The 26,912-nt window shown below is 42.9% G+C and overlaps 4 protein-coding genes across 4 annotated transcripts in view; 3 read left to right on the top strand and 1 right to left on the bottom strand.

Annotated features, from left to right (window-relative positions):
• Positions 1 to 1,097: 1,097 nt before the first annotated feature.
• On the bottom strand, positions 1,098 to 3,869 carry ndufb9 (NADH:ubiquinone oxidoreductase subunit B9). Its single transcript, XM_041955747.1, has 4 exons — positions 3,738 to 3,869; positions 2,527 to 2,719; positions 2,123 to 2,236; positions 1,098 to 1,512 (listed from the first exon to the last, which is right to left on the bottom strand). The coding sequence occupies exons 1-4, from the start codon at positions 3,824 to 3,826 to the stop codon at positions 1,381 to 1,383; spliced, it is 528 nt and encodes a 175-aa protein (XP_041811681.1). The 5' UTR covers positions 3,827 to 3,869; the 3' UTR covers positions 1,098 to 1,380.
• A 254-nt stretch (positions 3,870 to 4,123) lies between these two features.
• Positions 4,124 to 9,927, top strand: tatdn1 (TatD DNase domain containing 1). The gene is made up of 12 exons (XM_041955656.1): positions 4,124 to 4,202; positions 5,446 to 5,511; positions 5,588 to 5,637; positions 6,091 to 6,154; positions 6,316 to 6,459; positions 7,160 to 7,202; positions 7,676 to 7,761; positions 7,852 to 7,892; positions 8,073 to 8,149; positions 9,060 to 9,130; positions 9,395 to 9,521; positions 9,651 to 9,927. The coding sequence occupies exons 1-12, from the start codon at positions 4,124 to 4,126 to the stop codon at positions 9,751 to 9,753; spliced, it is 951 nt and encodes a 316-aa protein (XP_041811590.1). The 3' UTR covers positions 9,754 to 9,927.
• A 486-nt stretch (positions 9,928 to 10,413) lies between these two features.
• On the top strand, positions 10,414 to 19,698 carry rnf139 (ring finger protein 139). Its single transcript, XM_041955266.1, has 6 exons — positions 10,414 to 10,936; positions 13,157 to 13,812; positions 14,096 to 14,243; positions 14,340 to 14,446; positions 15,161 to 15,412; positions 16,560 to 19,698. Exons 1-6 carry the CDS (start codon positions 10,774 to 10,776, stop codon positions 17,340 to 17,342), a joined length of 2,109 nt encoding a protein of 702 aa, XP_041811200.1. The 5' UTR covers positions 10,414 to 10,773; the 3' UTR covers positions 17,343 to 19,698.
• Positions 19,699 to 21,134: 1,436 nt separating this feature from the next.
• The window catches only part of tmem65 (transmembrane protein 65), a 29,137-nt gene continuing 23,359 nt past the window's right edge, over positions 21,135 to 26,912 (top strand). The window contains exon 1 of the mRNA XM_041955523.1: positions 21,135 to 21,720. Coding sequence (XP_041811457.1) covers positions 21,456 to 21,720 — 265 coding nt within the window. The 5' untranslated portion in view covers positions 21,135 to 21,455. The remainder of the gene's footprint in view (positions 21,721 to 26,912) is intronic.

Here is a 26,912-nt window from a genome sequence, read left to right as displayed (position 1 = left end):
TAAAAAAATCATCAAAAATCATCATTCAATTAAAGAGTGGGTAGGAACCAATAGAATAGAAGCTGAGAGCCACAGGCAGGGTAGGGACGTCAGAAAGTACTGAGAGATGGACTGACAAAGTCAAAGCGGTATTTTACATGATCACAAATTCAATTGTCCCTCTGTTAAAGGAGCAACACTAACAGGAAGTGGTCAGATAAACAGCTCCACCATCCATTAGGCTGCTGTTCATCTCAAAGTCTGATACCTGGACACTAATTACTTTATTTCCAACAACTGTCATGTCACACATTTAGAAGCTGAGGCCATTTAAAAATAAAGTAACACCGGGCTGTAATCAATACTGACTCATTGTGCCTGGAAGTCTGTTACACCAGTAATGACACAGTGATGTCAAAGTGTGATGACCAGACCCTGAGTGCACCTGACAGGCCACGCACAGCCTGGCAAAGATAAAACACCTGTGCATGCACTCAGGGCCTTTAAGGCACTGACTTGGGAATACCTGGCAGAGTTAAATAAGAACAATGCCACTCTCATATATGCATGTTAAATACTATACAGATTAAATAAAAAAAATATTAAGTGTTAACAAGAGAGCTTTAGAGGTGCAGGGACACAAATATTTGGATTTGTAGATGGAGTCAGGTGAACAGGTTGCCCATTTCCACTTTTTTATGCTAAGCTAACCGGAGCCTGTCTGGCTGTACCTTCATTTTTTAATTTGTTTTCACTTCAGGTTATGTGATTCTTTATGTATATATGCAAACACAATGGTTTTAGTGTAATTTCATGAGGTGCAAGTGTTCTCTCTCTCACATACACAAACACACACACGCTCACCTTTATCCTTGTAAGGACACTCATTGACATAATGCATTTCCCTGTCCCTCTGACCTTAACTGTCACAACTAAATGCCTAACTATGACCTAATTGTAATATAACCCTTAAAACCAAGTCTTAACCCTCAAGCAGCCATATGACACACACACACACACACACACACACACACACACACACATACACACACACACACACACTTGAGATATCTGAAGGTATGCCAATATGTCTCAATATAAACACACAACCGTGCTTTTCATCATACATTTATTTACTGGAACAGTTACAGGTATTAAGTGACTCATCTGTATCTCAAAGTCACCAACCTCCTGAATGAGTGAATTCAGTGAGCTGGTTGTTTCTCAGTCATGCAACCTGCACAGGTGAAGCTCCTCACAAAACGACTCTAATAAAACATTCTTTACAGACAGATGGTTCAGTAAGAGGTCAGCTAGTCTCCGAGCTGCTGCTGTGTGGTTAGGGGAGTTTTCCCTCAGACTGCGGGGGTGACCGAGGTGGAGGATGCTTGTGGAGGGTGCTTATGAAGGGCGATGCCTGGGGCGGGTGACTTGCTGCCACCACAGAGGAGGGAGGTCACCATCCTTGCGGGCAGGAGGGAGGGCTTCAGTCTTGGGGCCCCCGGCTGGAATCTCAGCCTGCAGCTGAGCGACCTGGAACCAGACAGGAGGGGAGAAAAATTTATAACAAGGGCTGCAGTTAAAAATTATTTTCATTATCAATTCATAGATTATGTTTTTGTCTATTAAAGGTCTGGGAAAAGTTCTCAGAACCAAGGGCTCATTTTGTTTTTCTGAAAATAATCCTTAAGGCTGCAAGCATTGATTATTTGCATTATCAATTCATCTTGTTTTCAAGGTTAATTTATAGTTACATTAAAAATGACTCGGTTATTAAAATAGTTGGTGAGCTTAACTCTAGTGCCACCTGGTGGGGATAACTGATACTGTTCCCTTACAGTTAACAAACCTGCAGTTGAAACAATCCCTCTGCAGGGTCTCAAGGATCAAGTACAGTGCAGACACATTTTCAAAGGTGAGTTGTTTTTGACGTAAATCCAGGTTACTTTCTGCAGTGTTAGCCTATTCACACCAACAATTAACACAAGTTTCTTTGGGTCATTCCTGAAGTGTTAGATGGATGACAGGGTAGTACTGTTATGCATGGAGAGAATACTGTAATACAGCACAAAGAAGAGGTGAAGGGCACCCTGGTGGTGTGTAAAACATGTCCCGCAGACAGACAGGATGCTGCACAGCTCACCTCTTTGTCCCAGCTCTGCAGTCTCAGTTTCTTCCACTGCTCTCTCTTGGAGAAGTAGTCGGGGTACATGGCCTTCTCTGAGGGGTGCCAGAAGTCCAGCAGCCACTCTGGGGACTACAGGAACAAAACAGAGTTCAGGACTTTCATCACGTAACATCACGCATTTCCATATCATGATACATGATAACAATCTAGTTGGGATCCCCTTACATGACAGCCAGTGCAGCACTTTCTCAAGTCACAATGTCCTACACATCAATATGTGTCACACTTTTTTGATCAATAGTGTGATCAAAACATTGCTCAGCCCCGGAACTTTCTCAGTAATGTATGAGAAGAGATTAAAAAAGGGGATTTTTTTTCTTGGTTGCTATCCAGATAAAACTCATGAAGCCACGCCTCACCTTGTAGCACTCATATCTCTCATAGGAGGTCCCTCCAGGAGAGTCGGGGAAGATGTAGGGCTGGGGATGCTGACTAGACCAGAACTCCTCCTCTCCTGCCTTCAGCAACATGGTGGCCTTCACCATATCCTTCTCATTCTTGTTTTCATCGAAACGAGCCCGCATCAAGCAGGCATAGAACCGGTATTTGTCTCTATAACAGGAAAACACAAACAACAGTTAAATATCTTAACTCATACGACTGACTTAAGATGGATAACAACAATAATGAAACAACACTAATAATAATTTTTAAAATCAAAGTTACTTATCTACTCAGTTAAGTAACCACAACTTTTACTGGCATCAAAAAGCTATGTGTAACATGTGTTGACCATGAAAAACACGACATAGATTGTTCATTACTGAAATGTTTACTTTTTAACTCTAAAATGTTAGCATCAAAATCATATCTTGGTCACAATTCTTAAATGTAAGGGATCCTTATTTTAAAAAGTTATATATTGTTGTCTGTTTTTTAAACTCTAAAATATACACACTGGCCTCAAATTCCAGAGTGGTTCAGGATTTAATGGACTTTTTCTGTCTTCTCTTTAATGTGACTGCAAAGATGCAAAGTAATATCAATAACAAATCCCTTAAGTTAAAGATGTACCCTTAATGTGTGACTTAAACCGTTAAGTGATTAATTGCATCTGAATTCATGACTATCCTGTTAACTGAGCGTGAATAAATCGTGCAGGACCTGATATAAACCTCATGACTTTGCTGTGTGGAGCAAACTTTTACAGAACATCATAAACAAATAACTAACCTTTAAACTAAACATTACTTATGACAATTTCCGGTTTTATCCATTCACAATAAATAGACCCCCTGTCGTGAGACGGGAGTCAAGTTGATGTTATTGCTCCAACTTGACTATTCACCGATTTCGACGCTAGCTGGCGCCCAGTAAAAATGTAACTTAGCAAATTATCTTTGACCAATATAACTTAATGATTAAAATGAACAGGGCAGTGTCATGGATACAGTCTTCTTTAATGGACAGTACTGTTTTGTGGAGCTGACTGACTTGAGGAATGAGTGACCTGGCTAGCAGCGACTAGAGGTTAGCTTAGCTGTTAGCTTAGCGGCACAGCACTACAGTAGCTACATGCTCTATTTTTCACTATTCGGCATTGATCTCAAACGCAGGCAGCCCCTCTTACCTAAAGACGCACCATGACTCCAGGTGTCTCAGTGATTTCTTGTAAAGCCGCAACACTTTTTGCTGGTGAGTAAGATAGGCAGAGGCCATTTTCGCCGTCCCCTGTCACCTTCTCGCCGAACCGCGCGGAGGATTCTGGGAGCTATCGTTCGATTGGACGGAACAACCGTAAATGCCAACAAAATGCGCAAACTTTTAATGCGTCTTCGTCGTTTTTTCGCTGGTCAGGATTTAATCGCAGGTCTTAGTGATTGTGTCGAAATAAGAATATATTGGCTCTATGTTATATATCACACAAAACCTGCATAAAGTGGAAAAGTACCCAAAAGCGAGCTATTTCAGTAACATGGCCTCTCTCTACCATAGTAATTAAGGTACTGTAGCATTATGGGATTGGTGGGAGCTGCATGTGTGGTTCTTTTTAGAAGTTTTTCTCGTGCAACCATGGCTCAGCACAAATTCATTGGTAAGACACTCGTTTTAATGACTAGATTAAAAAAGCATGAAGAGAGCGGAGAAGAGTGAGTGTCACTGCATGCTGGTGGCTGTAAACTGACAAGCCCACACGTTTAGTTAGCATGGGAGCTACGAGTTAGCTGAAAATGACAACAGAGCAGTGACAGAGCTTTGCAGCTATGAAGGAAAATGTCAGATGGTTTGAAAGAATCAAACCCTGAACCTCGTTCAGACCCATAGGGAATCTGAAGCCTTCACCTGGCTGCAGGCCGGCAGGGTTACAGGTTAACATGCTTCAAAAATGCTTCCTGTTTCACACGTTTACAAGCACCTGAGATGAACTGGTGCAAACAACCCTCACAGACACACATCCCTGTCATTCAAATGTCAATCGATTAATCGATTCGAGTCAGTCAACAGCAAATTAATTGGCAATAACTTTGATAAACCTCAAGTGAAGTTTTTGGTAATTTATTATTTTTTAAATGCTGTTATTGGCTTATATCAACTATTGAAATCTTTGAATTTTTAGATTTTCATGTTCAATATTGTACAAGAAATTGATCATCATAGGATGGTCTGTCCATTAGATGATTAGAAAATTACTGTCACAGTGACAGTTAGAAGGCATGAAATTGGAATTTTTTTTTTTGGTCATTTTACAGGCTAAACAGTCATTTAATTGAAAAGATAATTGACAGATTACAGAGATAATCCTTAGTTGCAGCCCAGAAGATTATGTGCTGAAAAGACAGAGCTCTGTTCAATCTGAACAAAAAGTCAACAAAATGCTTCATAAAATCCCTCATATTCTTACTACAAACATCAGTACTTCAGTGTATCAGTCATGACCCACACAATGTTCCACACAGTGAGTGACCATGAAAACACCAGTACAATGTTTCGCAATGGAAAAAATAATTGTCAGATTAATTTATTGATAAAATTATTTTTAGTTGTAAAGGAAACATACAGGATATTGACCAATAACACTGTGGTAATTACTGCAATAATATTATTTTTATTGTCCATCTTAACTATTAGATACGTGGTATCTGTGGGGAGCTATATCAGTTGTGTAATCATTTTATGTCACTGTATCAAAGACCTAATTACTGAAGACAAGATATCCCAGCAGGACGTTGGTACCGGTGTCACAGTCCAGTAACGGTTAACGGTTGCAGCACTGAATCACAGGAACATGTTTGGTGACATGTTGCAGTATTGACAAATTCCAGCCTCTCCCTCTCCAGATATCGGCGTGAACCTGACAGATCCCATGTTTAGAGGACTCTACAGAGGGAAGCAGAAACACGACGGTGAGCATCTTTCCTTATTGTGACTTGTGGGCTGTTGAGACAAATTAACCTGAGACCAGCTGTGATTTCTTGACAGATGACTTCGATCAGATTGTCGACAGAGCTCTTAAAATCGGGGTTGACAAGGTAAGACGGGTGTCCATCACTTTAAGTGCACTTATTCAAGTTGTCCTCACACAAAGAGCTTTGCAGTGCTGGTCAGTTGGTCAAGACTTAAACATCTCAACAGCTGTTGGATGGATTGGCATGAAGTTTAGCACAGACATTCGTGGTCCCTGCAGGATAAATCCTACATACTTGTGTTGACATAAAGTTCACGAAAAATGACAAATTACAAAAGTTCAGTTTATGACAAAATACCTGCAGAACTAATTCATTCCCATCACCTCAGCCATACTTTGAATTAGGTGCTAATTAGTATATGTTAGCATGCTAATATGCTAAACTAAGGTGGTGAACGTGGTAAACATTATACCTGTTAGCATGCTGTTGTTAGCACCTCTGTCTAAGCATGGCTGTAGACTTGTAGTGTTGTGATTGCACACTGAAAAAAGCGTAATACCTGTTGCTTTGTTGCAGTTTATGATCACAGGAGGAAGCCTTGAAGACAGCAAGGAGGCCCTTAAACTAGCTGAGAGCAGAGGTAATAATAACTATGACAAACGCCTGTTATGGAATGCCACCAAATGGTTTGTGGTTGATTTTCAGTGTCCATGGGCCTTCTAGAATAATCTGCGTGATGCTTTTCTCTATTTATTCATTCATTCATTCATTATATTTAACAAGCTCTCGACTTTATTGCAGATGAGTTTTACTGCACTGTCGGCTGCCATCCCACCCGCTGCAGTGAGTTTGAGCAGAAGGGTGTATCGCAGTACTTCTCAGGGCTGAGGGAGCTGGCAACAGCCCACAGAGGAAAGGTGGTGGCCATCGGGGAGTGTGGGCTAGGTGTGTACTGTTAGACCGGTTGCATTTGTGCAGTAATAAAAAAAACAGAGCACAAGTAAGAATCAGAAATTATTCAGATGATTATCCACAAGAAATGAGTCACTTCTGGTTCACGGCTTTTCCCCCTTTGAGCCTCGTGCTTACTCTATAGTCTGTGGATATGTTATGTTCAATAATAAGATAAGATGAAATAAACTGTTGCAGCAGCACAAAAACGAAACAGTGAAGACAGATAAATAGAAATGCTAGGAAATAAACAGGAAGTGAAACATTCTAATTCTAATAATATTACTGCTGCTGCAAATAAAGTGATACAAGAGCAATTCAAGTCAAAGTTCAAAGATAAGCAGTATGCATGCAGCCCCCCCCAACAGTGTTTCACCATAGTGCAGCACCGTCACCTTCAAAGTGGTGTAATAAGTCAGCAAGATACAATATACTATATATCACCATATGTGTATCGTATAAGAGGATCACTTACAAGTTATTACACGTATTTCATCTGTTACATTGAATGTATAATGTAACATATTTAATTTACTATTTATTTATATGTAAGGATAAGATTAATGTCATACAAACTGTGATATATAATAAAATATGATGCAGTATAGAGTGGCTGAGTGTGGAAGTTGGATCTAAGTATTTCTATTGTTTACTGATATGCTGATACTGTGTGTGTCTTTTTTTCTTCTTCCAGATTTTGATAGGTTGGAATTTTGCCCAAAAGAAACTCAACTCAAGTAAGTTTGCTTGTCTCGATTGTGTGTTAAAAACTGCAGCACTACTTTGATAAGTACCTTTGGCTGGTTGTGATGTGTGTCTGTGAGCTGTGAGCAGTTTAACCAGAGACTTTCTGAGGCATCTAAGGCTGCCCAAGCATAGAGGTAAGAGTGTAGAAACAGGTAAAAAAAAAAAAAAAAAAAAAAAGAAGCCTATCACAAGTTCTCACAGTGTCCAAAACTCAGATATATTCAATTTCCTTTGATGTCAAACAGAGAAAAACCTGGAGAAGCTGGAAGATGAAATATTTTGGTGTCTTTGTTTGATAAATGACCTAACAACGAGCGATCTTCAGAATTGTCGTCTGTTGATTTTTTTGTTTATCGACCTCTCGATTATTCAGCGAACTGTTTCGTGTGTAACAGACAGCGCAGTCCTGAAATATCCTTCGTTCGGATGCACTCTTCATTTTCTCCACTCTGCTCTGAAACAGATACTTTGAGAAGCAGTTTGAGCTGGCCGAGGAGACCCAGCTGCCCATGTTCCTCCACTGCAGAAACTCCCACCAGGAGTTCATCGGTGGGTTTGTGCACCCAGGACCCGATCTGGTTCACGAGAGGGATTTTTTTGTACAATCATTTTACTGTTTCTTTGTCTCTGTTTTGACAGGCATCATGAAGAGAAACAGAGACCGCTGTGTTGGAGGAGTGGTGAGGACATTTGTTGATGCTCTCGACTGATCAGAAGTATACACTGTATGCTGTTCTTTAAAGTTAACTAATGGATAGAAATTAATTAACAAAGTAAGAAAGTACGTAAAGAGCTAACACAGAATGAATGCACTACAGTTGGAGATGATCCAGCTGATTCCCTTTAATTTTCTCCTTCAGGTCCACTCATTTGATGGGACTGCAGAGGACGCTGCTGCCCTCGTCGAGCTCAACCTCTACATTGGAATAAATGGCTGGTGAGAAAATTTTCCCCCTGAACCCAAAGACTTGACCTGACATGAACCACACCTGGGCTCAGTTCCACCTTACGTTTGACTTGCCACCTGTCCGAACACAAGCAAAATATCTGATTAGAGCTCATCATGTTCAGTCTTTCAACAAACGACCAGCTGGAAGCTTGTGGATCGACTTGGAAATTGTTCAGATTTAAAAAAAAGTCATCCATCATATTTTAACAGACTTCTATCCTTAACTGTTTTTGGACCAACAGTTCTGGGGGCTCCCTGAGAGGACCTGACCAATGGGGGGCTCTCTCAAGAACTATAGACCTTAAGTGGCCATTAATAATGCAGGTTCTCAGCACTATGTACTGAGATATGAAATAGTTCTCATTTAAGAAACAGTTGCCCAGGCAGAACAGGTGTTCAGTTCATTAAATTAGATTGACTTTTAATTAGAATCTCGACCTCTCGAACAGTACTGACCGTTAACGTCCACACAATGGACCAGTTCAACGTGTGGCCTTGCAGGTCAGCCCTAACCATGGTTTAACTTTGTCCTGTGAAAAATATGTGCAGGCGACCAGCAGAGACATGATGATTTCAACTAGCCGTGCTGTGTTTGTTAATATGAAAGGCACTGTTTTATTTATAACTTTTATATATATTATATATTTTATGTATTTCTGTTTTCTTAACAAAAAGTTACAGATACAGTCCAGTGAATCAGCCCCTTCTCCTCTCAAGGTTTCATTACCGAGACTGCTCAGCATACACTGGTTCAACTTATAATGGTTTAATTTCCAAAAAACACACCCTAACACCTAAAGTGTTAGTCGCTGATAGAGTTGTAGCATAGCTCTGTGGTTCACACCTCAGTTTTTGACAGGTCGTTGCAACTTCAGCTGTGTTTATTTCTGATTTTCAGTTCCTTGAAAACAGAGGCCAATATCGAAGCTATGAAGTCTGTCCCCACTGAGAGACTCATGATAGAAACCGGTGAGTTAATGAAGGCATTTGACAAAATGTGGTCACTGGATGGTGAAAGAAAAGAAATGACGGTGGAATTGTTTCTGATATTCCAGGTAAATAGCTCCAGAATCATCACATTACAAAATGAGATTACATTTCTTTTCAGCACAGCATTGAAGCGCATTCACAGTTATGAGACGTTCGGAGCCAAGTTGACGTGTTTTGTGGCTTCATCATTAAATTAAATTTAAACATTTGATAATGCATTATTAATCTCCTGCTCCTCCCCAGATGCTCCGTGGTGTGGCGTGAAGAACACTCACGCAGGCTCCAAATACATTAAAACTACGTTTCCCACGAAGAAGAAATGGGAGGCGGGGCACTGTCTGAAGGACAGGAATGAGCCCTGTCACATCATGTGAGTAATGTCAGGGTGAAGGTCGAGGCTAGATTCTTTTTACAGCTCATCAGTTTCCAGGCGAGCAAACATCAACGTTTTTCAACCCATCAGCTAAGCTGATGCACAGATTTCACTTTTTGTCTCCAGACAAGTTCTAGAAGTGATGGCAGCAGCGAGGGAGGAAGACCCGCTGGAGCTGGCCAACGAAATCTACAGCAACACCACCAAAGTCTTCTTCAGCTCCAGCTGACGACGAACCAGATGAGGGTGCTGAATGTATGTGTGTGTGTGTGTGTGTGTGAGAAAAGTGAAATAGCTTCTAATCAGTCGTCATAAATAAAATAAAAATTAAAAAATAAATATGAGTTTTTCATGGGACAATATCTTATTTTCTGTGTTTCATGTACCTCTAAATTAATTTCCTGTTGTTTTTTGTTTTTTGTGTTTTTTTTAACACAAAAGTTAAGCCATAACTAGAAGGTTTCCCTACGTTATTTGAACTGAACAGGTGCTTTGCTTGTTATCTTTAAACATATTTCCGCTCATGATTTTCAATTATTATTTGACATAAGGCTATCCGTGGGATTTAGTACTGTCTCCAGGAAAATCAGTTATCATGTTGAATGTTGAATCATATATGATACAGTAAGTCTGTAAAAATATTTTTTACCAAAACTTTATTAACCAAAATATATTCCCATTTTACATTTGTAAGAAAACAAGTGTTGACTCAGACGTATAAAAGACATGGAAGAAAAAAAAATATTTAAATGTACAGTCTGTTTTTGTTTTTAAATGATTTTAGAGTTTATCAAAAGACGTTCATATCTGTGAAACATGCAACGTCAACTGCCACACCCTCTGACGTTGACAGGTACGTCACGTACGTCGGAACCGACAGCCACGCAACTTCTGCGGTCGTCCCAAAGCAGAAGGAAATGGCTAAACCAGAGATATCCTGATGTTTTTCATCATACGAGACGGAACGGGATCTGAGGAGAGCTGTGTTGTGTAACCGCTGGTGGCGATAGCACTCTTGATGGGAGCAACCGGACATTAAAAAGAAGAAGAAGAAGAAGAAGAAGAAGCAGCAGCAACAGGAGGTTGAGCTGGGCGGACATGGCGGATGGCAGCAGGTTCCCAGCTATCAAATAAACGCCAGGCGAAGCGGAGCCGAAGACGCGAGGTCACTGTGGAGGACCTTAACTTATTTTAATGTTACATGGATAGTCGGGACTCCCCGGGACTGTAAGCCCTCTTCTGAAGCCGTATGGCGTCCACTCAAGCCCGGATAGGCCAGCAGGCCTTGGCGGTGCTGGATGTGGCTCTGAGAGTTCCCTGTATCTTTATTATCGACGCCATTTTTAACTCTTACTACGACCCTGGTTCAGGATGGGCTGGTGCCATGGGAAAGGTGTTGGTCAGAGTCATGGGTAAGTCTGTAAAAGTATAGAGTCCACCACAGGAGCCTCACATTACTGTCAGTAGCACACAACAAGCTGACATCTAAGTTAGCTAACTGACGCCGCGTTAGCCATGACGTTAGTCAGCAATGTGAAGCTATGTCACCTGTCAGACCGACCAAAGATTAATCAGCTACCAGCTGTAATATCAATACCAGCCAGATTGATCTGACACTGTGCTTAACGAGTTTATCTCAAAGGTAAATCAGTCTGATTTGACGTTTAAATGTCACTAGCTAGCCGCTAACGTCAGTTACTTCATCACAGGTGTCGTGTACAATCTTGTACAATCTGCTGGAATCCAACGGAAGTCGTCCTGGTAACAGCGGGACGTTATGGCAGTCCGTCATTCTGCCTGTCTAAATACGCTTCTTCATCCCTGTAACTCTGAACAGAAAGCTGTTATATTGTCTGAATCGCAGTCTGAACTCTATCACTTAAAACTTGGTGGAGGCACAGTGATATGAGCAAGAAGCACTGGAGTTGTAACGAGCAAGTATTTTCATTTCATGCACGATTAATGAATCATTTAGTCGATAAAATCACAATCACAATTTCCCAAAGCCCAAATTTTCTCATCTAAATGTCTAAATGTTTGTCTAAGCAGCAGTCCAAACCACAAGTATACTCGGTTTGCTTTCATAGAAGATTAAAAAACAAAACCAGGAAACATTCACATTTGCAGTCTCATGCGCTTCCAGTTTTCTTCTTCACACATAGCCTCTCATGAAGACATCTCATTTGACATAATATTTTTCTCATGTATCATGTGATTACTTTTTCTCAGTGCCTTAACACCAGTCTACGATAATCATAGCTGTTTTTATTCTTCTTGCAAAGAACAACCTGCTAAGGCTTCTCTCTGCAGAGTGTTGAGTCTGTAGCAGGAAACACTGTACACAGACAAACAACTACAAGGTTACATAACTCTCCGTTTGTACAGCGGGTTGACCTTTGAATGGCTCAGCCCCCATGAAAGTCCTCTTGGTGTTAGTCAAGAGCTCTGGCTTTGGAGAGGCAAGGGGCCAAATAAGGTGCCTTTTAAAGTGGGTCTGCCAACAGCTTCATGTTTCCTCAACCTATGATTCTTTATGGTTTGTACCAGCAGGTTTGCCTGAAATAAAACTACAGACAAGACTTTGAAAAAGTGCTAGAAAGTGAGAAAAAACTGAATATGAACAATGGTATTTGATAAAGGTAAATTGAAGACATCCACAAACGCCACTTTAACACCAAAGTTCAGTTTAATCAATGAACTCTTTACATAGCTAATCCAAGGTTAGCATAGTCCTCGACTAAAGCTTCTTAGTTAGAGGTAAACATTGGAAGAGGCCTAAGGTCGAGGTGGTAATGTGTACAAGGGTATGGAAAGAGTCAGGTGATCACATATAGTGCTGAGACATCGTGATCACTGATGAAAAATTATTAAGACATTTGACATAGCTTACTGCTGCATTGCCATAGTGATTGCAATGCTGTGAAATAGCAAGGACCAGCTGACTGGTTTAGCTCACCCACAGCCAATCAGATTGATTTCAGTTCTGTGACGATGTTCTTGTCATTCCAATCATCCATGACAGGGGCAGGTGCACACATACGCAGTAGCTCTATGCTACACTGTTATGTGTGTTCTGGTGTTTATTTTCTCTGTTCAGGTTTGTGTGCTTCCATTTTTCTTCACGTGCACACCTGGGATATGCCAAAGCTTTCTGTCTGTTTGTTTGGTGAAATGTTAGAGTGTTTGCTTTGCCCTACAGTTGAGCAATTAATCAGATTAAATTTACAGTTATGGTTTTGGCTGTCAGCAATTATGAAAACCAGATAATCAAGGTAAAATGATTATTGTGCCGCTTTCCGGCTCACAATGACGCTCTCGTTTTGCAGTGATGATAGTGTGTGTGTAAAGTGCCTAGAGCTGACAGTGTCGCTGGTCACCAAGCGCGTTCAATACTAAATGAAAACACGCAAATAGAACCGGATAAAAGGACACAGTGAAGGCAATCCACAGTTACAAAGACAGGACTTTTTCAAAGTTTAATAATGGCGTGATGTTTCCAAAGTCAGTATTAATCATGTTCAGTCATCATGATTCTGATTGTTGCCATGACGGAGCAGCCTTACTTTGCCCTGTTGCCAGTCTTTGTGATGGGAATAGTTTAGCGTTAATTCGCTGTGTCTCGTGTGTCCCAGGTGTCCTCATCTCCAGCGTGGTGCTGCTGCTCTCCCAGAAAGCCTTGTTCAAGTTCTACACCCTCTTCTTTGCTGTTCTCCTCGGCATGGCGGCGGTCCTCTTCAACTACTACGCCACCTCCCACATAGACTTCTACAGCGCCTACTACAAAGCAGCCCTGGGGTTCAGGCTGCTGCCCCGAAACGGGCCGACGCTGTGGCTGGGCATGGCCGCAGTCCAGCTCGTTTTTGGCATTGGCTACGTGTTCCTGCTCAACCTCCAGTCGGTGTTCGCTGCGCTGGTGGTTCTGGACATCATGATACCTCTGTGGGGGCTGATGATTGAGCTGCCGGCAGACGTCAGGCAGCTGGTGGCTGTGTTCTCGGGCCTGGCGCTGGCACTCAACACGGCCGTGTGCCTGGCCATGAGGCTCAAATGGTTTTACTACTCGTGCCGGTACGTCTACCTGCTCGTACGACACATTTACAGAATCTATGGGCTTCAGCTGCTGCTCGAGGACACGTGGAAGCGGATCAGATTCCCCGATGTGCTGCGGGTGTTCTGGCTGACCCGGGTCACAGCCCAGGCACTGATCCTGGTGTACGTGGTGCGGGCGGTGAGGAGGGAGAGCGGTGACGCCACCGGCGGTGTTGCTGACGGTAGCTCCGACTCACAGGTAAGACCAGAACCATTCAGTCTGCTTTTGATCTGAGTGTGTATTCCTTCAAACAAACCGATTGGAAGGTGTTAAAAAGTCTTAGATTTCATCTTTGCACTTCTATAAACATAAAGTGTGATTGTTGCAACAGTGGATTGTGCCTGCAGGAGGCCGTTTCATCCTTTTTTGTGGTGTTTTAGTCAGTGCCATCAAACACTGTCACCACTGCACTACAGCGGTCTTATAGCAGCAGTTAGAAGTAATGGTGACATGTGTAACTGTGTGACTGCACCGATTTCAGGGCTACCTGCTGAGCTGGGACGTGTTCTGGGATCTGACGAGTAACCTGATCATCTCCGGCTGTGATTCCACGCTCACTGTTCTGGGGATGAGTGCCGTTATCTCCTCTGTTGCACACTACCTCGGCCTCAGCATCCTGGCCTTCATAGGTACGACTGAGTGTTTGGACGGGCTTTTTGAATCTGCCATACCGGCCGTGAGAAGGCTCCTGAAGTTTGATGTTTTGTCTCATTTTGACACTTCAGGTTCGACGGAGGAGGAGGACAAGCGTTTAGGCTTCGTGGCTCCTGTTCTGTTCTTCATCCTGGCTCTGCAGACCGGCCTTAGCAGCCTGGACCCTGAGGAACGCCTGGTATGTCACTGCAGCATTCATGACGCCATCTCCCCAGTTGATTGCCAGATCGATTATTCAGCTGGGTATAATTAGTGGATGCAGAAAGGGGGTCATGAACACAGCTGTTGAGGAGACAACAAAAGTTTCCCATTTGATCCTGGATGTTTACCTTCATCGTTCATTCTTTTCTTTTTTGCTTTCCTCCTTTGTTGATGCTGACGTCCTTCACCTTACCCTCCAAACCACCAGTAACAAGAGCTGCTTAACCCCTCTGAAATATCTGCTTTTAATACATGATAATAACCTCCTCAAGTGTGAGCATGTCTATTTAAGTTTATTATGTGGAAAGTTCTGAATGAGGAATTATTATATTATTACTTCTTTCTCCTCTCATTTTGCTCCGGGGTCTTTTTTATTTAATGATGTTTTTACTTATATCTATTGTATGAGGTGCTTAAGCCAGCACTTATAACTACACAACCTGTTTGCTTATTTGAGGCTTTATTATAGACAGTAAAGAGACGATGGGAAAGCCTCACTTCTAACTGACATTAAATAGGTCTTAAACTTTCTGGGTTGATGAAACTCGCAGACACATCTGGTTGATTTACTGAGAGATTAGATTAGATTAGATTAGATACTTATCATGACTTGAGGGTGCAGTCTCTCTGGCTGGTTATTATCTCGTGGTATTTGTCAGTGTCTGAAAGCCTTTCTCTCTTTCATTTGAAGGTGCGCCTGAGCCGGAACATGTGCCTTCTGCTGACGGCCATTCTCCACTTCATCCACGGCATGACCGACCCCGTCCTGATGTCTCTCAGCGCCTCCCATGTCTCCTCCGTTCGCCGCCATCTTCCTGTCCTGCTAGTGTCCCTGGCGCTCTTTGTGCTCCCTGTGGTGCTCAGCTACGCCCTCTGGCACCACTACGCCCTCAACACCTGGCTCTTTGCCGTCACCGCCTTCTGTGTGGAGCTCTGCCTCAAGGTGAGGATGGAGAATAAATTTGTTGGGAAGAACACACACTCTGATTCGTCCTGTTAGTTTTCATCAGTCTGTGAGTTTGAGTGTTTTTGCCTGCTTCCTTCTGTCCCATCTTTTCTGCCTTAAAGCTGAATTCAGATATTTTCCAAAATGCCATTTAATAGTTCTTTATTTTATTTGTTATCTGTGTCAGCTTGTGGGTCAGTCACAAAATCTAAAACTTGGCAAAAAGCACATTTGACAGAAGAGTCAGCTGTATAGTGTCTAATATAGTTTTTTTGCTCCAGTGCTGTATGAGTGTAGTTTTCATATACAGTGACTGTTGAGTGCATCACAAACTGGCTATGCTAGGCAGCGCTACATCACCCGTACCACACGCAAAATGCACCTTTGTTGTGATCAGAGGTGTGATGCTCTACTGATGGCGACAATACCGCAGCTTTCTATTAGTGCAATTATCGCTTTTTCCAACGGACACTGTGAGCACAGCACAGCTCCCTGTCTACATGAGCAGGTTTATTCTAATTAGCCACACGGGAGCGTCAGGCTCCTGTCTGTCTAGCTGTAGCCCCCGCGGCTATGACTTGCCAGTTTTATGGTGCTGAGTCGTAACGATTAGTGAGAGAGAGCGAGAGACGGAGAACGTGGATTTTACGAGACTGACAGAGGAAACTTCCTGCCTTGTTCATGCACATAATGTTCTCTTTCACAGGTCAGCTTCTGCGCTGCCTGTGCTTCAGTTTGTTGGTAGCACAGTAGAGATGGTGCACGGAGGGCAGAGTGGTGCTAGTGCCTTGTTAGAGTCCCAATACAGCAGTGTTAAAACTGTTGGCTGTTATGTTCAGTCAAACAAAGTTTCAAAATAGTAGTATAGTATAGTAGTATTTCAGGAAAGCTTGTTGATTTAATAGATGCACATCTTCAGTTGAGAAGTTTCTGCTGTTTGGCAGTGTTGATTCTGTGAAGGACAGTGTGTGAGCTGACATAAGAGACAGCAGACACAGATGTGTTGATGTGCATCATACCCTCCTGGTGTGCTCTGCATCACTGCTTCAGTACATTTCATTAGCAGTGCTGTAGCGTCTGTTCGTCCCCTGTACAGCACACAGTACTGTATTAGTGTCTAACTTGTTTCCCTCCCTCCGTCCAGGTGGTGGTGTCACTGACAGTCTACGGCCTCTTCATGGCAGACGGCTTCTCCAACATCCTGTGGGAGAAGCTGGACGACTACGTCTACTACGTGCGCTCCACGGGCAACATCATCGAGTTCCTGTTTGGCGTCATCATGTTCGGAAACGGCGCCTACACCATGATGTTCGAGTCCGGCAGCAAGATCCGCGCCTGCATGATGTGCCTGCACGCTTACTTCAACATCTACCTGCAGGCCAAGAACGGCTGGAAGACCTTCATCAACCGCCGCACGGCTGTCAAGAAGATCAACTCCCTGCCCGAGGTGCGCGGGGACCAGCTGAGGGACATCGAGGATGTGTGCGCCATCTGTTACCAGGAGTTCGCCACCTCGGCCCGCATCACGCCCTGCCACCACTACTTCCACGCGCTGTGCTTGAGGAAGTGGCTCTACATCCAGGACACGTGCCCCATGTGCCATCAGAGAGTTTACGTGGAGGAGGAGAGCCGAGACAGAGCCGCCTTTTCTAACAACAACGGGGGCTACGCAGCGCCGCAGGACGCCGCTGCTGCAGCCCCGCCGGCACCAGGGGAGAACCAGCACGGGCAGCCAGCCGCCGAGCTGCCGGACGACGGAGCGGCGGCCGGGGTCCAGGCTGCGGGAGGATCCGGGGAGCTCGACAACGAGCTGCTGGAGGACAACGACAGCATAGAGTACGACGAAGATGAGTGGGGGACTCAAAATGGCAGCACGCCAATAGAGGAAGACTATATCAATGATGACACAGACTCCACCGAGGACTGACAAGAAAAGATCTATAGAAAAGAATATACATATATCTTTATTATATTTAAGTTAAAAAGAATTATAAAACACAACTTCAGCATCTTAATTGAAAAATGTCAGGGATGTCGTTCTGTTTTTTCTTGTTAGTTTCTTTCCGTTTGATTTGGGTTTTACTCGATAAGGGCTCGTGGAAACTGCTGCTGCGTGTGTGAGCGTGCGTGCGTGCGTGCGTGTTGCATGATGTAGACAAAAAACTCACTGTTGAACTTTTCTTTTTGGATTAGGTTATTAAAATAAACAAAAAACTAGCGAAGATCCTGACACACACAGCTGTCTTAACACAGTTTATTTCCCAATGCCTCAAAGCTGACACACATCAGTAAATCAAAATGATCGGATTACCTGCAGCATATTTCCTGGAGATTCTGCACAGTGTGTGTCTGCCTTGTTGAGAAAGCTGTGGAAGTGTGTTTTTGCCCATAGAAAAGAAAAGAAAGAAGAAATGAATCCACACTTCAGAGTTGTTTCGATTTTGTCTCGTATGCAGCCCTCGTGTATTTGTGTGTGTGTGTGTGTGCGTGTGCGCGCGCGCCTGCCGACTTTTAATGTGCTTAGACGATGTCTCAAAGATGCAGTTCCTGTTCCCTACTGTTTTGTTATCGGGGAAACGCTCCAGTTTGTCAGTTTATTAATGACAAAATTGTGGAGCGACTAAACAAATTCCAGCTTTAATCAGTCTGTGAGATTCGGGAGTTTTGAGCACTGAAGCTAAGTTTTGTATGTTAGTGTTTGAAACCTGCTGTCACAACTTTATCAAGCTGTTTTTATCCAGCCAACCAATGATTGGCTAACAGTCTTCATCAGGGCTACTCGTTTGTTACGTCTCGCTGGACTTTCGTTTCTTAGTAACATCAATTTCACTCACGATTCGGGCCCCGCTCGCTCCTGAAGTATTTCTCTTATTAAACCAGCCTCGAGTGCTCTCAAACCCTCAGTTGCAGATTGATCACAGCTCCAGTTTGTGGCACACATGTCCGACATTTTTGTCCTTAACGAACTTCAACAGAAGCTTTGTGAACTTGTCCACAGTGAGAATGAAGGCAGGAGAGTGAAGCAGTTTTCTATCAACTCTGCACCGACCAGAGCAAACAGAGAGGTGTGTGTGATTAAAAACAAAAGACGTGCTACTGTAATCACTGATATACCTCTCTCATTAATTACTACTGGTCTCTTGTGTGACCTCGCTTACATTTGTGTACGTTATTGTACATATATTAAAACAAAAACGTGCGCATATTCTCCCTCATGATAAGAAGAGTTTTTCTTTTTTTTTCAATGATTCGACTTGCTTCGTGTCTCTTCACAGAAATCAGTATTTAGTTTGGTTAAAAGCTCGTCACAGACCCAGAAATTGTCGTTTGTAAGAGCGCTGGTGTGGAGCCAAAAAAAATGTAAAGACTTATCGGTTAAAATGATTATTTCTCAATGCTCTTCAATTTATGTCACAGAAACGCTGCTTGAGAGGCCACTTGTATTGTCTACCGGGTGCTTGTATTTCTTTTAAAAGGAAAAAAGTACCAGAATTTGTTTTGCATGTCGATTATTAGTCATGCTATAAGAGCAGATATGGTGGTCATATGGTTGAGTAAATGCACCTTTTTGTTTCTAATCACCGGTACAGACAGAAGCTTCCTCGCTCTGCCCACACCATGAAGACGGCACCTTTCCGAAGGCTCAAACTGGGCTTCTGGTCTCAGGGTCCCACTGCATGGCTGGAAGAGTATTTTCAATAAATTATAAATAAGAATTTCTGGGCCTAAAAAATCTAAAGGAGCTGCGGAAAAGAAGAGACATTTTAGTTTGTATTTTTTCCTTTTGGTTTATTAAACCAACAAGCAATGGTTACCCAGCAGCAAACGTCCTACTGAACACCGATCCGACATCTTTAAACTACTGGCATGAAACTAAGACCCAGACAACATTTAGGAACCATGTTTTCACCGTATTTGGCCGTGCAGATTGCTCAGTGACTACAGAGGTCTTCATTAAGAGTTTGTATTGAAAAGCTTTCAAGCACAGCTCCTGCGAGTATTACATTGTTTAGACTTTCACAGCCTGAACGTCTTAAGGGTTTGACTACAAACTCGTGCTCATTACTGTTGTAATTACTGGTTGCAGAAAATAAGCTGCAAGGAATCGCGAAGTTCTTGTTGATAATGAGAAAAATATGAGCTCTAATTTGATTAGAAAGCTGTGCTTTTTGACATGTTTCAGCCATGAAGGACTTTGATTATTAGTGTGATTGTTCTGAAAGCTTTTCAAAAGGTAAAAGCTGTTCATTTTGCCTTTTGTTTTAAAAAGAGATTTATGTAAATAAAATCATCTTTGATATTGCGTTTGGATTGTATCTCAAATATCATTAACATCACAGTCAAGCACGTATTTGACACAAATTGCTATGACGATCATGTACTTTCCACAGCACAGACTTGTGTTTGGAGATGCAGTTGACTCATTAGACCAGTAGATGGCGCTGTTTCGCTGTTGTGTTCATTTCTCTGTTATTGTAGTTTAAATTACAGTTAAATTACAGACTGACAGCTTCTGCACTCCCAAGAAGGATGATGATGATGGAGATTCGCTGAAGTTTGGGCCGCCTCCACAGCAGCACAGTTTTGAAATTATTTCGAATGAATCTGTGATATTCGTCCAACAAGTATGTTTTAAAATGAGATTTTTTTCAGTAATTACTTACATGGCTGTCAAAACTTTGCAGCTGTGGGTTAAACTGGCAGTGTTAGGGCTAGAGCAGACTGAACAGTAGAAGACAATAGACATATAACAAGTAAGCTGGGAGTGCATAACATTATATGTCTTGCTGTATAATTGATAGTTGCACTTTTGGTGTTTTGTCCTGGTTTAAGTTCCCTGCACACCTTCTGATATGTTCAGCTTATTGGACAACAGATGGGTGGGTTTTTGCTGAGGTAACCAAATGCCATGTGCTATTAAAGGCCCTTATGATGTAGGGTTGTCCATGGAACAACATGGACGCATTTCAACCATTGTGCCTAGATCACACTGTGAGAGACGTCCACCGACACCTGGTTTAGAGCTTTGGACACCAAAGACTGCCGTGTCAAAATTCTGACAGCGTCACACATTTAGCGCCCATAGATATGCATATATCCTGTTAGCATGTATTTATCTTTAGCTTTAGTGGAGTAAAATTCATTTAAAAACTGACAGGACTATGCCCAAATCTCTTTAATGCTGCATTTTCAACACATGAAAATGGCACAGATGGATCATGTGCGTCAATGTGATTCAACAGGCATTCATCACTCAATCTGACAGGCCAAAGTGTGATAATATTTTACAGTGAGACAGACTGCATCCAAGATTTGATGGACTCCCCCAGCTATACAAACATTTTATACAAAAGAAAAATCAGAAGGTTTAACTGAGCTCTGTGTGACCTTCCAGCTAAAAAAGTACAGATGCTTTGTATGAAGCGACAGGCCCAAGGGGTGATTGGTCCCCACAGGGTTAGTGTTGTACCTGTTCAGAAAGGTGAGTCATTCTCCTGATGGAGGTGTAGAGGACAGATGAGTGAAAACACTTTCAGTACGCAATTTTTTTAATGTGGTAACTTGGGCTCACGTGGCAATGTTTTTTCTCAGTGGATTTAATATGAATAGCATAACCGGAAGCAACATGTTTTATTTTGAAAGTTGCCACCGGAAATGCTTTTAATTCCGGCTGACTTGACTTCGCTCCGTTCTTGTTGAGCCTGAGCTGGAAGTTCATGTGCCAAACTCCTGAGAGCCGCGTCTTAAAAGATCATGAGACGGTTTGGACGGCGGACACCTCGAAAAGAAGATATGTACGGCTGCTTTAAAGTTCACCCGAGTTTCCGAGAAACGACCGACACAACTCGTCGGTTTATTTTCAACTAAGGTCGAATTTAGCTAACGTGGGAGGACCGCACAAGAAACAACTTGTGCCCGAGCCGAGCCGTACCTGAAGCGGGGAGACGACGACGGAGGTCGGCGCCAAAAGAAGCGTTCAACACAGCAGGTTTTACATTTTACAGACCCCGAGTAGTCGCCATTTAGAGTAGTCGCTGCAATGCTGAAACTGTGCGTACAGAGAGCTCTCCCACCGGCGGTACAGAAGTTGCCGCCGGGGCTGAGGCGGGCACCGGTGGCGGTGATAGCGCCGAGGCTGCCGGGAACACCGAGCCGCTGTTTGGGAACACACGGGAGGAACGAGCCGAGGGAGCCGCTCAACTCCCCCAAGAGAGCCAAAGAGTTTATCTACCGCCTCCAGCCGAAGGAGAGGACGTGTTTACTGAAGGAGCTGCAGAGTTTCGAGTCCATAGCCATCGCTCAAGGTAAGAAACCGCGCGGGTCAAAGGTGACAGCCTCCATAAGGAGCTGAGAATGAGTCACAGGTCGGAACGATGCACCGGTGCCTTCCCGCCCCCATGACGGCCCATGTTGATGTACTATTATTTCCCCCGAGGTGCATGTGCAGGTACTGTTGTTTAAAGGAGCTCAGTGAGGGGTGGCCACCATCGCCCACCTGAGCAGGGTGTCTTTGTTCATGTCAAAACTGGCAGACTGTTGGCCTTCAAAGGCACATGATGGACCACACCTGCCACAGGTGAACCAAGTGTCGCTAATTTGACTGGTTCATGTTTGAAGTTTAACTGTTAAAATGTGGCTCTTTGGGAACATCAGGTGGCAGCTATAGAAACTGCAACACCAGTGAAGTGTTACCTGTCAGGTAGTGATGAGAGGTAAGACTTGAGGCACCTGTACACGAAACAGGTACAAACTGAGCAGAGAGCGGCCAAAGCTAAGATTGGGTTGCTCTCCAAGACCAGACAGACAGACTGCAGTGATTTCCACACCATCACAGTTCTGCATATGTAACTTATACTAAGTGTGAGTATAGCATACACTGGAGTTAGACCTGAACCAATGGCCTATGTGGCAATTAAACAAAATACCACATATACCTACATCTTACAACATGGCAGTAAAACAGTACAGCTCTGTTAGCATGTGTGTTTCAATGGCTGGATCCAAACAAAGGTGTTAATCTGTGTCCTGCAACAGAACTGCAAAGTTTAACATGTTCAATTTAACATAATCTAACGTTGCCATATTTTATTTTTTATTCAAAGATGAAAGCTCCCTCATCTCTCTCTCTCTACATATATATATGTGTGTGTGTGTGTGTGTGTGTGTGTGTGTGTGTGTGTGTGTGTGGTTTCAGACTGATTCCTCTTTTTTTGTTGTGTCTGTCAGTAGGTATGATCAGGGAGATGAGTGTGAAGTATGTGTGTGCATATTTCCTCGTTTGAGTCATCGGAGGGTATTTCCCGTTTGCTTGAAAGGAAAAGAAAAGAGTGTCATTGTGACCCAGAGTGACTCATCTTTGAGCAGAAGAAAGGACTGAAATAGAAAAATCAGCTGCTGAATCGGGAGCAGAAAGATCTGAATAATGTCCTCAGAGCGTCTTGAGGACTCTCCAGTTCCTGCAAAGGGCTTAGAAATTCAGAAAAAGATCCTTGATAACAAATTAATAGTTCTGGACTTTGAAATGTGTTCAGCTTGGATTAAGTGACGGACGGGGGCGACCGCAGATGTGTAGACGACACTGTCACTTCACAGGCTGCTGCACACGGAGCCCCTGCAGTCAGCTCAGCGGGCGCTCGGCGGCCTCGCCGCAGTTGGATGGTGCTGAAGTTTGAAAATGCTGCACGGCCAACATTTAAAGAGCTTCAGTTGTGGCTTCAGACCGGCTCCCCGTCACTTTGTTGTCTGACACGTTGTTCTCATTAGCACTGTTCACCCCCTTTGGGGTATTATGTAAGATGATGTGTAAGATGTTTTTTTTTTTTATGGAAATTGTTGCCCTCTTCTGGCTGCTGATCTATACGCCTACCATGCACCAGCATCTTATGCAGGAAATGGATTTAGGGATGTATTTGCAGCATTGACTCGCCTTTGAGACACGCAGTCACAGAGAGGCTGTCGATGTTTGAATGTGTCTTTCTGCACAGGTACGAAAGCTGCTGAAGCCGTGTTGATTCATTAAAAATCTTTATTATGCAACACCAAAATTTCTCAGGAGAGTGGACGGAAATTTTTAAACAACAATGGAAAACAACAAATTCTCCGCTCTGGAGAGAATATGCATGGAAAAATGTCATTCGCTATTTCTGTACTCCACATCAAAAGAGAACATATTCACATCAGATGTTGGAGATGTTGTGGAAGCACAGAGGCCAATCACTATCATATATTCTGGTGTTGCCCTGTTGTGACCCCATTTTGGTTCCGTGTACATCAAACTCTAGAGACTGTGTTTTCAACAAAAATAACTTTTTGTTTCAGTTTGTTATATTTGGTGGATTTACAGGAACTAGAATGGAGGAACAAAGATAAATATTTACTGAGAATACTACTAGAATGAAGAAGTAGCTGAAGAGGGAGGCACCCAGTCTAGATGAATGGATTGATACAGCGTGCAGCATCTCTGTAATGGAAAGAATTACGTTTAATTTAAGAACACAAAAAGAGGCATTTATTGACAATTGGCAAAAATGGTTGCTGGCAAAAATGGGTGCTTTTGTCTCAACCATAAAACCGGATTTCAGGTAATTTCAGACTGTACTATCAGAATACTTATATTCTCTTAACTGGAGGTGATTACTAGTCCACTTATGTATGTTTTTATTTTCTCCTTGGTACTTCTGTACTCACCTGTAGGTCTTCATGTTGATTGTTTGACTGTTTGTCTGTTTACATGCAAAATCAAAAACCAATAAAAAGTAAATGACAAAAAAAAAAATCTTTATTATATGATTATCAAACCAGAAACACGCCGCAGAACGAATCACAGATTTCTCGGCTGATCGTTTTATGCTCGTCGGGTTTGGGCCGTATTCTCCCCTCCAGCTGAGCGGCTTCGGGTTATATTCCCAGTGAGCGTCCTGACTTTTTCAGCCCCAGGAAAGTTTTAAAGGTCGCAAATCTGCGGTCCTGCTGTTTTATTTTGTTTCCAGCAGAAGCTGTTAATGTCAGCCCGGCAGCGCAGAGCGATGAGCTTCTCTTGAGAGAGTTTGACCTGAACAGCTGATTTCCTTTTATTACAGGAATAATCACAGTTCACCTTATTATACTCATAGACATTAACTGATTGGACACTTTGACTTTGGGGTTTCTTTTCAAGTTTACTGCATCTTTTATTAGTAGAATTAAACAGGCAGACAGATGATTATATTGTCATTGAGACTTACTTCAGTTACAGCCTGAAACTATCTGAAATAAGCAATTTCAACATGTGAAATTATTCACATTTGAGTTCACACACTCAGAGATTTGGCTCAGACTTCAAAAGTCATTTCTTATTTCATTACACAATAAAATTTCATGACATGTGACACATTTTGCAGCGTGGAAGCTCACTTACATGAGTAATAACATCATTTTTGAGCCTTAATCCTCCCAAGTTGCCGTCGTCGTCGTTGTTGGTGAGACACAGGGACGCTCAAAGCTGCAGTTTCAAAGACATTTGAACACATCGTCTGAGCTGGCAGAGGGAAAACTCTGCTGTTGCTCTTCTGTTCTTCTTTGTCCAAGCGAGGGTCTGAGGACAGACTGTAATGCTGTATAACGAGAGTAACCAGGTCATTGTAGCCCATCTCACCATCTGCTTGGATTTCCTGCTTTAACCTGATTCTTCACAATAGTACAATATATCTTTTTTTGTCCACCATGGTGGAAATCGTCCATTTTTTCTTCTGTGTATGCAAACATCGTCAAAAGTAAAGTAAAGTAAAAAAAAATGTGTCTGCGCTTCAGAGTATTTTGTGTTTTTATTAAGTGGGACAGTGTTGGTCATGGAAGCAGCATCTCTCCTCTGCAGCACATTAATTGGACAGCCAGTGCAGGAATGAGTCCTCACTAATAAGCAACTGTCTGACCCCCCTCCACTGACCCCCCCCTCCCAACCTTTACTTTTACTATTAATGAGCTAAATGCCATTGGAGAAACAGTAAGGGAATTAGAAACGTTTACTGCTGAGCTGTGAAACATTTTCAGCCCAGCAAGTCCGTCTGACGCCGAGCTCATTAAAACCATTACATCTACATTTCACACATTTAGCAGATGCTCGCACCTCGAGCGGCTCATTGTTACCGTAGAAGCAGAGAAAGATGTGAGGTCACCTTCAGCTGAGGTTGTATGATTCGCTGTGAAAGTCCAGGACTCTGGTGGTTATGCACGCTGCTGAACTGGATTGCTGACGGTTGTTAGTGGATTGCAGTCGACATTATTGTGAGAAATTGCTGTAGAGAAATGTGTTTGAGGGAGTTTGAAGACAGTTCCACACTATCGACAGGGGTTTACTACATGTCCCCCGTTGATCCTCAGTGGTCGTATAGGGGTCAGTCTGGGAATATATTTCCTTTACTCCGCTGTGTTTAGTCCACCTCAGCCTGCTAGCTCCTTTGCCACAGCCAGGCTCTTCATGCCAGTAAGGATGAGTTTATAAATGTATTGATGGGCTCCAGTGGGGGGTCACTGAATGTTGACACCCTGATTTATAAAATACCATTACATGGATCCGATCTGACTCCAACTCTTATTGGCAAAACCTTCTAGTAGCAGATTGTGGTTTTTAGCCGCCCGTTTGTCTCTTTCGCCGGTTAAAACGATGAACGCCATCAGCCGCAGGTCATAGCAACTGCTCCTAATTATCATGAATTCATTTACTTGTCTGTTGTGAAAGTGCTCTCTGCGAGAGTCTGCAAGCTGGCGTCTGCACTCGGCCGGAGATGTTTTGTGAGGGAGGAACCTCTGCTCTGTTGCACAGCCTGATGCAAGTCTTTTTACTGTTTCTAAGGGTTTTGTTAAGTTAAGTTGTTTCTTGTGAATTTATTGCATCATCAAGACCTCTTTAGAAAGATCCAACTCTGCTGTGTCCCGCCTCAGCGTTTCTTTTTTTGTGCGTGCTGAATCACGTTGTGTAAAATTCGCCTTTTCTTTCCAGAAAAATTTCAACAATCCTGGCAAGTAATTCTAACATTTCATGGGACCTCAGAGACTGGAGGCCATAACTGCTTGGCCAGACAAAAATGAGTCTCCCCAGTTAGTTGAACATTACTGAAACCTGAGAAACACCTGCAACAGCCAGAATGAGTTCATATCCAGGAGGGAGAAAAACAGAATATACCTGAGAAGACACTTACCCTCCTCGTCTGCACGCTCAGTGTAGACATCCAGGAGTATTGAGTGGTAACAGTGTGCTTCCTCTCTGCAGTAATTTGTCTAAAATGTCACTCTGCTAATACATCGTTCTCACTAATGATGCTCCTGAGATTTGCTGAACTGGCTGTTGATGCTGTCATCACGTGAGAAGCCACCATGGAGAATGTCTTTCTGACCAGCGCTCATTCATCCGTCCTCTCTTCCTTTGGAAAGACCGTGTGCGTGTGTCTGACAGAGGCCGCTGATGCAGTGTGACACGTGTAAAGGTCTGCTGTCACACCTTTCAGCCTGCATCAGTTTA

Source organism: Chelmon rostratus, chromosome 16, assembly GCF_017976325.1.
Source record: "Chelmon rostratus isolate fCheRos1 chromosome 16, fCheRos1.pri, whole genome shotgun sequence".
In the NCBI taxonomy this organism is placed as follows: domain Eukaryota; kingdom Metazoa; phylum Chordata; class Actinopteri; order Chaetodontiformes; family Chaetodontidae; genus Chelmon; species Chelmon rostratus.
This window is presented reverse-complemented; position numbering and strand designations above follow the sequence as displayed.

Bases quoted from the DNA above. Each gene is read 5' to 3' on its own strand.
- rnf139 (XM_041955266.1), top strand. From the start codon at position 10,774: ATGGCGTCCACTCAAGCCCGGATAGGCCAGCAGGCCTTGGCGGTGCTG. The intron at 10,937-13,156 runs GTAAGTCTGTAA...CGTGTGTCCCAG, and splicing joins GGTGTTGGTCAGAGTCATGG to GTGTCCTCATCTCCAGCGTG. The intron at 13,813-14,095 runs GTAAGACCAGAA...CACCGATTTCAG, and splicing joins ACGGTAGCTCCGACTCACAG to GGCTACCTGCTGAGCTGGGA.
- ndufb9 (XM_041955747.1), bottom strand. From the start codon at position 3,826: ATGGCCTCTGCCTATCTTACTCACCAGCAAAAAGTGTTGCGGCTTTAC. The intron at 2,720-3,737 runs GTAAGAGGGGCT...TTCCTGTTATAG, and splicing joins GAGTCATGGTGCGTCTTTAG to AGACAAATACCGGTTCTATG. The intron at 2,237-2,526 runs GTGAGGCGTGGC...TTGTTCCTGTAG, and splicing joins AGAGATATGAGTGCTACAAG to TCCCCAGAGTGGCTGCTGGA.
- tatdn1 (XM_041955656.1), top strand. From the start codon at position 4,124: ATGGGATTGGTGGGAGCTGCATGTGTGGTTCTTTTTAGAAGTTTTTCT. The intron at 6,460-7,159 runs GTGTGTACTGTT...TTCTTCTTCCAG, and splicing joins CATCGGGGAGTGTGGGCTAG to ATTTTGATAGGTTGGAATTT. The intron at 7,203-7,675 runs GTAAGTTTGCTT...GCTCTGAAACAG, and splicing joins CCAAAAGAAACTCAACTCAA to ATACTTTGAGAAGCAGTTTG.